General features: G+C 39.1%; 1 protein-coding gene across 3 annotated transcripts in view; it reads right to left on the reverse strand.

The window, feature by feature from the left end:
* The window catches only part of Fam210a (family with sequence similarity 210, member A), a 39,698-nt gene that overhangs the window by 11,479 nt on the left and 14,788 nt on the right, over nt 1-13,431 (reverse strand). For all 3 annotated transcript variants that reach the window (XR_010059567.1, NM_001007688.4, XM_063277310.1), the window contains 2 exons: nt 3,726-4,238; nt 731-842 (listed from right to left, as the gene is read on the reverse strand). Coding sequence is in view for 2 of the 3 variants with exons in the window: in NM_001007688.4 (NP_001007689.1) it covers nt 731-842; nt 3,726-4,201 (588 nt within the window). In the remaining variant the exon portion in view is untranslated. The remainder of the gene's footprint in view (nt 1-730; nt 843-3,725; nt 4,239-13,431) is intronic.

Raw genomic sequence — 13,431 nt, forward strand, 5'->3', positions numbered from 1 at the left:
CCAGAAAAGTGAGTGAAACCACCCTCAGATACCTCGGTATATTATGGTTAAATTTCATCTACTGTAGCTATAAAACACTATAAAGTTAATAAACTTTAATGTGAGAAAAACAGCAAAAGCACTGAGAAAAACTGCCTGAGATTTAGATGATTCTAGTAAAGATAGAAAAAAATCATATCTGAATAATATTGTTAAGTCGTGTACTTTTTTGTAACATGAACTTTCCCAAATGTTTATTTAAAAATAAGTATCATAGAATCTTATATTTTCAAATAAAATGAGATTAATATAGCTAAGTTCTATGATTTACAGTGAGATTTCCCTTCCAAGATAAAAACATTCAGGTGTAAAAACTTTGATCACAACAGTGTCCGTCTACATCTTCAGAAGCTGTGTAAAGCGAGCCCGCCTGGGAACCGAGCCCAGCGCGTGGCACACAGACAGGCAGAAGGAAGCCTTCAGAACCCGCTTACTAAGGGAGGATGAACTATCATAACAATAAAATAATAACAAGTCGGGCCGAGGCCTCCCAATCCTGGCAAATCATGACTTACTTACCTGTTTTCAAGGTGCTTCTTCCTAAAGCCACAGTTTTATTCTTGTACTTGCTGTTCATTAGAAGTACAAAAGTGAAAGTAGGATATTTAAACAATTAAAAAGAGAGAAACAAGTTAGGGCTAAGTGAGTTTTCCAGGGACTGTGCAGTCCGTGAGGCACTGGAGGAACCTACCTTAAACATGGCGTAGGCCGTCAGTGCATTCCCACTTTGGGAGTTTTTCAGGATGTCTACTACACTGTCAGGTAACCCAAGGAACTCTAGGAAAGGGATGACATTCACTCCTCTGAAAAACACAAATTAAGTTATTAAGCAAACCTTTAAGGAGAGTATTTCAGAAGATTATTTAAAAACAAACTACAAATTTGGATAATATACATTAAATTTTATTTGCTCAGGAGGCTAAGGTTGAGGATGGGAGGTCAGCCTGGGCTACATACCTCAACAAACTACCACTACCAACACCACAACAAGACAAAAAACCACACCAAAGCCCAGCGATGGCTCTGCATGGCGTCCGCCCGTCATGCCCTGTGCGTGCTCAGGGACCTCTGCTGCCTCTCCCTCCTGTGGCAATTAGTCTACTTAGAGCCCGGGCACGTGTGTCAGAGTTAAAGCAGTGGCTTTAAGCTGACTAAGAGAGCAGGGTCAGAATTGTTTACCTGAGCTTCATTTCCTCACCATTTTCCTTAGAATACTCTAGTTCATCTTTCAGGACCTTAAATTTTACCTTTCATCAATATCTTTTCTACGATATTATGCAAAGAGTGTGATTCTGTGAGTTTAACATACTCTAAAACTATGCCTCTATGCTTGCTATCAGATTAAAAGGAAGGTAAGGAACAAATATAACAAATGACGACATTCTCAGAGGAAGAGCAGAGAAAGCCCCTGGCTTCTGTAGTTGTAGTTTCCTCATTTTGTTATCCCTTTATCCTAATCTCTCCTGACTACAACTCTAGATAGCTTGTCTGTAGTAGGAAGACCAGAAACTGGAAGAAGACATAATCTTAACACTACTGAATGACAAGAATCCCCAAGTGCAAACAAAAACACCACATATCAGATAGCATGGCTTTAGGAACCAAATACCTTCTGTCAAGAATAGTGCAGTTGTGAAAACCTCTACAAATATTAAACATGTATAGAAAATGAGTTTATCAAATGGTATAATGCAAAGAAACACACAGAACAGCATCAACTGCATAAAGAAAACCCACACTCTTCTACAGCTGCAGTAAACAATGTCCAAACCCTCTGCTCCCCAGGAATAGCACAATCTCCCCTCCATCTTGAGACGGGCTGTAGCCATCGCTGCAGGAGGAAGACACTCTAAAGAAGGTAACTGTGCTCCCAAGTTCAGCTACCAGTCTGGTGAGACAGTGACCCCAGGACTGAAACTGCCCTATGCATTGGCTACAGGAAAATGCTAGCACTCTGAGGCCAGCCAAGGGGCAGATGCTGGCACAATGGTGGTTAATGCTGAGCCCACACTGTGACCAGGATTGCTTAGTTACGCTTTCCTTTTATCTTTTAAACCTAAACCTCATATCAGTGCCACAGAGATGGACCAGGTCTCTCTGTGTGTTGGTGGTGACTAGACCTCTCTGTTCCTCTTCTACATGACAGTCATACTGAATCGACCAGTGCTCTCTGCTTCTCTCATCAGCTGTCTTTGGTGTACTAAAGGGCCAAACGAAGCCTAGGCACAGACTTTGACCCTAACAACCCTAGTACCTATTTTATGTTCAGACGGCTCACCAGCTTTCCTGCCATGGGGTGAACTCCATATTCACAACCGTTATATCTCGTTAATGCCTTAACACCAAGCCATTAAACACAAGCAGACATTAACATCAGTGGACTTTGTACTGATTAGAAGAGTCAACAAGTGGTTTCTCGTGCCTAGGCCACCCCTCCGGCATGTGGCCCATGAGGGCAGAACTGCAGGTTTCCCTGCTCTCCAGCAGGGTAATGAACACAACTTACCTTAAAGGCAGGAACTGACACACAAAAAAAAAATGCATTTAGAAACTTTATATTGAACACCCTGAGGGTGGGCTAGCTCCGATTGGAACAAAATGCCTTACCATGCCATGAATCCAAGAGAATAGTCAGCCTCAGCTTGTGAGGACTTCATGTTAGCTAGACTTTGGCAAAAGATATCCACCAATAACACACACCAAGCAAAGAGTATCTTTTCAGATGTAGAGACAGCACAGAATTATAAGTACAGAACACATGGGGCTGGTAGGACTGCTTAATGGGTAAAGGTGCTTACTGCTAAGCCTGGACACCTGAGTTCATTCTTAGGACCCACACGGTGGAAGAGGATTAGTGACTCCTGCAAGTTATCGTCTGAACTCCACGTGCATGGCTCCATCCATTCACTCATCTATCCGACAACAGATGTAATAACACGATGACCTTACTTCTGAGTCCTAAGCATGCCACACTGTCAGCAACGGGACAGGAGACAGCTCAAAGACCAGGCAAGCCTACTCAGTCTCAGTGTGGGCTCCGCCCCTTACCAGCTGGATTAGTTTATCTCCCCTTGCCCAAACCACTCCCACACTCAGAGGCAGGAAGAACGGCACTACTTACTGTATTTGTTTGGTGGAAGAGTAAATGAGATGGCAGTTACAAACTGTACCCATAAATAAATGTCAGGTATCCTCAATACAATCTGAAGACAGCTATAAAGAGTAGCTTTCCTCTATCAATCAAGGCACGGGGAGGAGAGGGATACGGAGAGACAGATCAGTGGTTAAGAGTGTATGCTGTTCTTGCACAGGACCAGAGTTTGGTTGCCAGCATCTATACAGGGCAGCTTACAACCACACATAACACATTCTCTAGGGGGATCTGATGCCTCTGGCCTCTGTGGGCATCTGCATTCACATACACATTAGAAACAAAATAAATCTTAAAAATGTAAAGGCCAGTGAGATAGTTCAGTGGGTAAAGGTGCTTGCCTGCAAGTTTGACATGAGTTCAATTCTGGTCACACAAGGCAGAAGGAGTTGTCCTTTGACTTCCACATGCTTGCCTACATACATAAATAAGTACAGGTAATAAAATAAGGCTATTTAAATAAAGCTATCAATATAAACAAGAAGAGTAACATTGTGATAAAACGTGGGAGACAGTCGACTATGCAAAGACTTACTTTATAGATGCATAGTAAAATGTCCCAAACCAAATCCCGGACGTTATTAGATGCACAGGAATTAAAACTTTTCCATACTGCCTAAATGTTTTCTTAAATCGTTGATACAGACTAATAGATTTGTCTTGTAAAGGATCTGGTTCTTCCTTTTTTTCTGACGGAGTTTCCTGGCTTGTGGAACTGGAAGATAAAACCCTCTTGGATAAAATATCCTGCTCCCATCGTCCTTGGGGAAGGGCCCCCCGTTGGGGTGGCTGAGCATCTAACAGATTCCTTTGCTTTGCAAGGCACTGAACAGCAGATAAATGAAGCCACTGCTTTCGAAGGTGCGGTGTCCAAGCCACTCTGTATTCACCTCTATGCACAAGTAACAGTCCTTTTGTGCTCCGATGGTGATCAAACAGCCTGGCTTTCTGTGCTTCCAAGAATGTCCTGAGTGCCAGCCGAGACATAGTCCGTGGTACATTCCATTGCATTTTGAAGGACAGTGATGGATTTCAGCTTCCACAGAGACTAGATTTAGAAAAAAAAAATTCTATTATACACAGACTTCCATTTTAAGTCAAACTATTTAAAACTATTTAAAACTATTTAAAACTATTTAAAACTATTGTCCATTAGAAATAAAAGGACAGACAAACTGGTACTTAACCTGCAGGAAAAATGGTAAGGTATATAGTTTTAAGACAGCGGAATTTTAACATTTCACAAAACACATAACCATAAGCAGTGTGTGTGGCAGACATCTCAGAGGGTAACATTAACAAGCACTTTCTTTTTTTTCTTTTTTCTTTTTTTTTTTTTTTCCGGAGTTGGGGACTGAACCCAGGGCCTTGTGCTTGCTAGGCAAGCGCTCTACCACTGAGCTAAATCCCCAACCCAACAAGCACTTTCAAAACTACAAACGGCATGTTAGTAACAGCTCTTTCGTATACAAAGAACCAATGGGGCACAGATCTGAGTACAGATGTTCTGGGGATATATTTCCATGTCCTTTGCTCTCAGATTCCAAGCCCAAGTCAATAAGTTAAATGATGACTACTTTAACATGGTTCTTACAGAACCATGTACTACTACTCCTGATATAAAGCTACTCTGTAAATAAGTTACTTTCACAGTGTTAAGGTTTGAATAGTTGTGATCAGTACCACCTATTCTGTAACAGCCTTTAAACAAGTAATAATAAAGTAAATCACATACACTATTGATGATGATAGAAACAGACCAGTATTTTATCTTCTTTGCCCCCTATATCAAGAGAAGAGAAAAGAAAAAAAAAAAGATGTCTCACGATTTGACTTAGAATTGGTGTTGAATTCAGAAATGACAAGGTACTTGGGAAGCAGAAGGCTCTCAGGATGGGGGCCAAGCTGGGACACAAAGGGTGATCATGTCTAAAGAACTCAAGGTACTGGAGAAATGGCTCAGCAGACAGGGATACTTCTTGTCCTTCCAGAGGACCCAAGTTCAGTTCCCAGCACCTACACCCGCAGCTTACACAGAACACTGCAAAGATAACTACTAACCTCCCCTCACTCTACGAAAGATAAGATATGATTTTAAAAGACTGTACTTCAGAAAAAGAAAGGCCTTTACTTATTATTTTTGAGCAAATTAGCCTCTGTAAGTGCATGTTTTTCAGTAGGAGATGGAATTATTAGAACTAAGAGTCCTTACTTCATCTTAACAACTTATTACTTCTAACATTTTGAAAACAGATGATTTTATATTTTAAGCTACATTACTACTAAGAGTCAGTAAGACTTCAATAATAATCCAGTAGTTCCTGACAACTACTTTTACATGAAGATTCATTATCTGGATTAGACAGTTGACAGAGAAAACAAAATCTGTCATCATATAAAAGCTTTTATTAATCATCCAGCTTATAAGATCAACCTTATTTCCTCTCTGATAATTAACATCACTCTCTACCAAGTTATCACAGAGAAATCCACATCACGTGTTATATGGTAAGTGGGAATTCCTCCACACACCCCCTTCATCCGGGTACTGCAGCAGCATCCACAGCATTAGCACACTAACGGTAACGGCGGCTGCTTAGCTTTAGCAACAGCAAAGCTGAGCCTGTATAAATGCCAAACACTGATACTTCATATTTTTTTTTATGAGCATTGATTTTGCACTGGTTCTGTAGTCTGTCAACATAATGAAGTTAGAAGTGTCCTGGCGTGTGTGTGTGTGTGTGTGTGTGTGTGTGTGTGTGTATGTATGGGAAAGTGAATTTACACTTTTCCAGAGGAGTTTTATGTCCCTCATATCTCATACTACATGACTTTCTGGTTTCTACCTACCTTTCACTTAATTTTTAAAGACTTATTTGTATTTCAATATGTATGTGCAGATACCTGTGCAAGCCAGAAAACTGTCAGACCTCCTGGAGCAGGAGTTATAGGCAGCTTTAAGTTATTCAACATGAGTGCTGGAAACTTGTGTCTTCTTGGAAGACTGGCAAGTGCTTTCTAACCATTTTCTACTTATATATTCTAGGGGTGCCTTCTGCCCTTTAAATAGATAATAGCTCAAGGGGAGTATTTTACCATGTGGGTCTTTACTGTCCGTTCTTCCCTTCCCTTGAGAATTACCAGTGTGTCCTGTTCTCTCTTTGTAAAAGTCATGGGTAGAAATATGCTTGTAGCAATACTGTCCTAACTAACTTCACATATTTTGCCTTCTATGTTTATGCTCTTTTTAGTGTTTTCATTTGTGTTATAGTCAGTTGAGGTTTCTTGGAATCCTTTTCAATACTGGCATGGCCAAAAGTCTTTGCCATTTATTTTACACTAATTTTTGGGTTCATTTGTGGAACCACAGGGCTAAACCACTGTCGTTGTTCCTGAGTCTGTACATTTGTAAAGTTTGGCTTGTTTTTCCATTATGGATTGTCTGGCTGGCATTACTAGGACCATACTATTGTGGGGTCTGAGGGCTGCAACTCTCCATTTCAGTTTTCCTTGAGCTCTCATGGCTGGTAGGGGTGTTATCCGACTAGGTGGGACTCTATTCTGATGTTGGGATGGTATGTTCTGCCCTTCGAATGAATCCTGGCAAGTCTATTTCCATTTTGTGACTCCCTTCTATGTGAAGCCCTGACCTGAAGCCAACATCCCTTCTGTGTAAGCACTATTTCTGGGCAATATGTTCTTGCCAATTTGGATACCTGCCAATTCTTTTGGAGTCAATTTTATCCAGTAAAGCAACAGTACCATATACCTGATTGTTTGACAGTCTGCATCCTTCCATCATCCTAAGTTAGCTAAATACTTTTTTCAAAAAGTTTATTATTTATTTGATGTTATGGAAATTTAGTTTTCCAGATTCCTACTGGAATAAAATTATGTTGTGTATATATATGCTCCATGATCCAAAATAGTCATGTGCTATAATGACTTACAACCTTAATTGTGCCCTAGGTGTTGTATATTAAGTTTTATAAGGTACACAAGTAACCTTTTAATATTTGAGTCTGCTGTTCGTCTCTCCAATAAAATTCTGTGACCTTTTGTGATTTTATGATGATGTTTACATAAAGGTAAGTTTTTCTTCCAGTAACCAAATAGAAGTTGACAGATTTTGTGCACCTTCTTTAGATTGCCCTATTTTTGTTTTCTCTTGGTTTGATATGTGCCTGTCATTTGATGACCATGTAAGACCTAAAATTTAAGAGGTGTCTGGTCTTAGTTTTAATTCACTCCTCCCCTCATTACCTAGTCAAGGAAGCATTCAGGCCTGATATTCTTTCAGTCATGTTGAAGAGCTGGGAGGGTATATTTATCCCTTCAGTGACAATACTTCTCTTTCCCAGAACCCCGGCTTTGTGCAGCTGCTACAGAACCACATCAAGGTCTATTAAGTCTGCTCTCCTTTCTGAGGTGTAACTTTTCCTTTCCTTTCTTCTGTCTCGTCCTTTCAGATGCTGTCCTCCTCTCCTCCTCTCCTCCTCTCCTCCTCCCCTCCTCCCCTCCTCCCCTCCTCTCCCCCTCTCCTCCTCCTCTCCTCCTCCTCTCCTCTCGTCCTCTCCCCCTCCTCTCCTCCTCCTCTCCTCTCCCCCTCTCCCCCTCTCCTCTCCCCCTCTCCCCCTCTCCTCCTCTCCCCCTCTCCTCCTCCTCCCCTCCTCTCCTCTCCCCCTCTCCTCTTCCTCTCCCCCTCTCCTCCCCCTCTCCTCCTCCCCCCCTCTCCTCCTCTCCCCCTCTCCCCCTCTCCTCTCCTCCTCTCCTCCTCTCTTCCTCTCCTCCCCTCCTCCTCTCCCACTCTTTCTTTGAAGCCTTCCTCTACTTCATGGAGCTACTCACATATTACATACTTTTCTCTCTTCTCTACCTTCTTCCTGAGCAGTCACCAAGATTTACAGACGGCAAATGGATTAGCATTTCCTTGAAAAAACTTACCTTATTACTTATCTATTTGTGTGTGTATACATATACCTCTGTACGCACAATGGTGCCATGTGGGTGGTGCCTGCAGAGGGCAGGACTTAAGGGCAGTAAGTCTCCGAGTACATGTGATGAGGCCTGAGCTTGGGTCCTTTGTATGAGCAATAAGAGCTCCTAACTACTGAGCCATCTCTCTAGCCCGATGGGGGCGCGTGTGCGTGTGCGTGTGTATTTTCTTTTAATTAATTAAACTGTCCTTGAGATTTTCTGAGTTTGTTTTTAAATTACACTTAAATTCTTTTTTAAAATCAAGACTAACAACCTCAAGGACTCCTCAAATTTCCAATAGAATAGAAAAAGAAACCCTGATTTACCAGTAACAGCTGCAGGTCCAGAGTTTAATTACAATTTATCTTGAACCAATTTTGGTCTTCTTAATCATTGTTTGCCCTCCTATGTGACCTAATAAACTATGCCTATCAGATAAAAACTATCAGGCAGAAACTAGTCAAAAGACTAAGAATGTCCAGAGAGAATACTTGAGGCCAATAGCAGAGACTTCCTGTTTTGCTGCACCTCATTTACAGGATGTATTTGAAAAGTGTCTTGACTTATGATTTCCTGTGTTCTGATAATAAGAAACCATCACTAAACTGGAACCTGTAATCTGGAGCAGCCTAAATCTGTGTTCCCATGACATCATCATTCTCATCTGGATCCATAATAAACACTTATCTCCTTTGGGGTAATGAACGGTTTTTTGAGTCAACTCACTTTTGGCAGGTAGCATCTTGATGACAATCTGAAGTTTCTATGAGAAATAATCAAGCTCCAGGCCTTTGTTAGTTTTTATCCTCTCCCTTACAATGCAGCTACCACTATTTTCATCCTAGAAATCATATGATGATTAGAGGACATTACTACACACTGACACTTCCCTTCTTCATCTTCTCATCCTGAGCTGCTCAAACCATGGCTACTTTCTTATTGACCCAATCAAAATCCTAGTGTAAAGGGCAGGGGACAACATTATAAAACCCCATTCCCCCTTCTCCTTACTTTCATCATCAACACTCTGTGACCAAATGTGTTCCTCCCTTTCTTACACACACACACACACACACACACACACACACACACACACACACACACACCATACAATTTCTCACAGGATAGCAACTCGATATCTTCTATTTCAAGGTGACTTGGACACTATATTCCAATTAAAGTTAGATTTCACTGTATAAGCATTACTCTGACACTAAAACTAGACAAAGATACAACTAGTATAACTGATGAACAAGAATATTAAAATCCCTAACAAGAATATTAAAATCCCTAACAAAATACTTGCAAATCAATTCTAACTACACAGTCAAGAATTTATACAGCATAACAAGTAAGATTTACTGCTGGGATTCAGTAACGGTTCAGTATGAAAATTAAAAGACCTAACAACATTAATGAAAACTTTGATTATCTTTATAGACATCTTTATATACAAAAGGCATGTATTCAATAAATATCCCAAACAGATCAAGTACGGAAGAATCAGCAACTTCTACATACAACAAACCTAAAGCCAATGACATACTAAAATGAGGAAAACCGGAAGTGGTTCTTCTAATATCTGAACACAGGGATATTTATTTACTCCTTTTCAATATAGCAATTATGAAGGGAAAGAGGTAAAAGGCACATGTATATGAAGAGAAGTGAGATTGTCTTTGTTTGCCAATGATATGATCCATATAAAGAGCTGAGTCTACCAAAGATTTGCAGAATTGACAAAGTTAATAAAGCTGCATGGTCCAAAAATTAACATATAGAATCTATCATTTTTATCAATTAAAAACATGTATTCCTTGAGAATTGCACCTATCCTTGGTGTAGTCCCAGCTTTCTCCTTCCAGTGGACCTTCTAGCCCATTTGTACTGCATTATGTCAGAAGCCTCAGATAACAAGACACATCTTCTACCTAGAACTGGGGAGTGGCCATACTAAGCTGGGAACAAGGCTAGCAATTCACATTATCCTTCCTGTCCTCCATTATGACCTGCATTCTCTCCCTCAGCTCTGTAATAACCAGCTTGCAGCTCTCCTACTTCAAGATAAGATCATATATCAACAGCTAGAATCACGTTAGTTATCAGAACTCCAGATGCCTAGAAAATAGCACAAAAACCAGGAGTACTAACAGCCCAAACAATATGCTTCCACTAGGAACCATTAACCCTACTAACTAGGCCATGAGGAAGGTAATATGGCTGAAGCATAAGACAAGGAGTTCAAAACAGCAATTATGACTATGTCAGGGACATTACAGAAAAAAAATGAACAAATAGCATAGTAAAGTTTGTGAAAAGAGAAACAGTGGAACAAAATAATGAAAACTATTCATAACATAAAAAAAACTTCACATAGAAATAGAATCAATAAAGAAAACCCCAACTGAGAGAAAACTGAAATGAAAAATTGGGAAAGATGCTTCACCAGCAGAGTACAAGACATGAAAAGAGAACTGTAGGTGTTGAAAAGCAGGCAGAAGAAACAGATGTTTCAGTCAAGGAAAATGTTAAATCAAAAACAAAACAAATAAATAACAACAACAAACCCCACAGAAACCACAAAACAGGCATAAAACACAAGGGCAATCTAGGACACTATGAAAAGACCAGATCCTCAGATGATAGGAAGAGAAGTCAAAGGCACAGAAAATATTTTCAAGAAAACCATAGAGGAAAATTTCCCCAAAATTAATGAAAATTTTGATTATCTTTATAGATATCTTTATATAGAAAAAAACATGTGTTCAATAAATATCCTAAGGAAGGAGATGTATTACCAAGTTATATGATGCACACAGAACACCGAACATACAGGACCAGAGAAGAAACTCCCCATAACACATAATAATCAAAACAGTACATGTGCAGAACAAAGAAAGAACTTTAAAAGTTGAAAAGGAAAAAGACCAAGTAACATAAAAGGAAGTCCCTTTAGAATAACATATGACTTCTCAATGGAGACTCTAAAAGCCAGGAGGGCCTGGACAAATGTACCACAAACTTAAGAGGCCACAGATGCTAGGGTAGATTATCCATCACAAATGGAGGAAAAATACATGCTAAACCCCAAGCTAAGCAATGTTTATCTTAAAATCTAGCTCTATGGACGGCACTAGAAGGAAAACTCCAGTCTGAAGAGGCTAAACACATCCAAGAAAATATAAAGGTTAAGTAAATCAAAGCCAGTAAATCAAAAGAGAGGGAAAACCCATTCCACAACAAAATGACAGAAAATCAATAAACACAGCTCATTGATAACTTTCAACAATAATAATGCTCTCAATTCCCCAATAAAAAGACAAACTAACAGACTGGTTCAGAAAGCAGAATTCAGCTTTCTGTTGCATCCAAGAAACACACTGTAACATGTAGGAATGACATCACCTCAGGGTAAAAGGATGGAAAAGGGTATTTTAAGCAAATGGACACAAGAACTAAGCAGATATAGCCATTTTCATATCTGACAAAATAAAACTTCAAAACTAATGAGAAGAGATAGGGGAGGACACTACATACTTACCAAAGGGGAAAAAAATCCATCAAGATGCTGCAATTCTAAACATTAAGGCATTAAACACACGGGCATCCAAATTCATAAAAGAAATGCTACTTAAGCTAAAATCACATACTGATCTTCACCTAGGATAGTGGATGACTTAAATATTCCACTGTCAACAACATACAAGTCCTTCAGTTAAAAACTAAACAGAGACATTTAGTTAACATCATAAATCAAAGAGGCTGAGCTGATATTTACATAATATTTTACCCAAACACCTCCTTCTGAGCAGCCCACGAAACTTTCTCCAAATTGATCATATACCTAGGCACAATGCAAATCTTAACATATATAAGAAATCTGAAGTACCCTGCAATCTTACTGATGATCATGGATTAAAAACAGCAGTATAGAAATTCACGGAAACCAAACAATTCACAACTTAATGAAAAATGAGTCAAGACAGAAATAAAATATTAAAATCTTTCTCGAATTGAATGAAAATGAATACACAACACACCCAAGCCTATGGGACACAATGATGGTTGTTCTAGGAGGCAAGTTCTAGCACTAAATACTGACATTAAAAAAAAAAAAAAGATCTCATATTAAGAACTTAGTGTCACACATGAAAGCTCTAAAAAAAAAAAAAAAAAAAAAAAGGAATAACACCCAAAAGAGTAGATAGCATGAGATATTCAAACAGCTGAAATAAATAAAGTAGAAACAAATATAAAGAATCAATGAAAGGAAGAGTTGGTTCTTTGAGAAAATCAATAATACTGATAAACCATTAGCCTAATTAACTAAAAGATAGAGAGAAGACCCAAATAAGTAAATTAGAGATATAAAGGGGAACATCACAATAGAAACGGGGGGAATCCAGAGATCTTAAGAACATACTTAAAAAAGAAAAGTCTGTACTCAACCGAACAGGAAAACCTAAAATAAATGAATGCACTTCTTGACTCAGAAGACTTATTAAAGTTAAATGAAGATTAGATAAGCAAATTAAACAGACCCATAACCCCTGTGAAGTAGCTGTAATTAAGAGTCTCACAACTAAACTAAAGAAAGGCCAGGGCTAGATGGAGTCAGCTAGAATTTAACCAGATCTTCAAAGAATAATTAACACCAATACTACTCAAATTATCCCCTAAAATAGAAACTGAAGGAATACTGTCTAATTCTTTTTATAAGGTCACAATTACCCTGATAATTGAACCACACAAAGACTTAATAAAGAAAGGAAACTATAGACAATATCCCTTATGAAAACAGATGCAAAATAGATTAATAAAGTATTTGTTAACAGAATCCAAGAACATATCAAAATGATTATCAACAATGACCAAGTAGTTTTCACTCCAGAGGTGCACAAATGGTTCAACACATGTAAATCAATATTCTACACAATAGGCTGAAAGATAAAAACCATGATAAACTTGTTACATGCAGAAAAGGCTTGACAAAATCCTGTTGTAATTATTTAATCTTAAGGGTTTTCTACCTTACCTTTTATCATTCAGCTCCCAGATAAAATATACACAACCTTTATATTTATAATAGGCCTTAATCAGCTCTAGAGCTGGGCAGAGATCTATCCTCTAAGTTATTAGAATCTTCTTCCCATCAATAACCCTGAATTATAACGTGCCATGTTTCATCTGAGCTGCTTTTAACTCCAACTGGCCAGCTCTCATGGCCATGTTTTCATAACTCACCTACTCCATGGTCTCTCTCC

The sequence above is a fragment of the Rattus norvegicus genome, chromosome 18 (assembly GCF_036323735.1).
Source record: "Rattus norvegicus strain BN/NHsdMcwi chromosome 18, GRCr8, whole genome shotgun sequence".
In the NCBI taxonomy this organism is placed as follows: domain Eukaryota; kingdom Metazoa; phylum Chordata; class Mammalia; order Rodentia; family Muridae; genus Rattus; species Rattus norvegicus.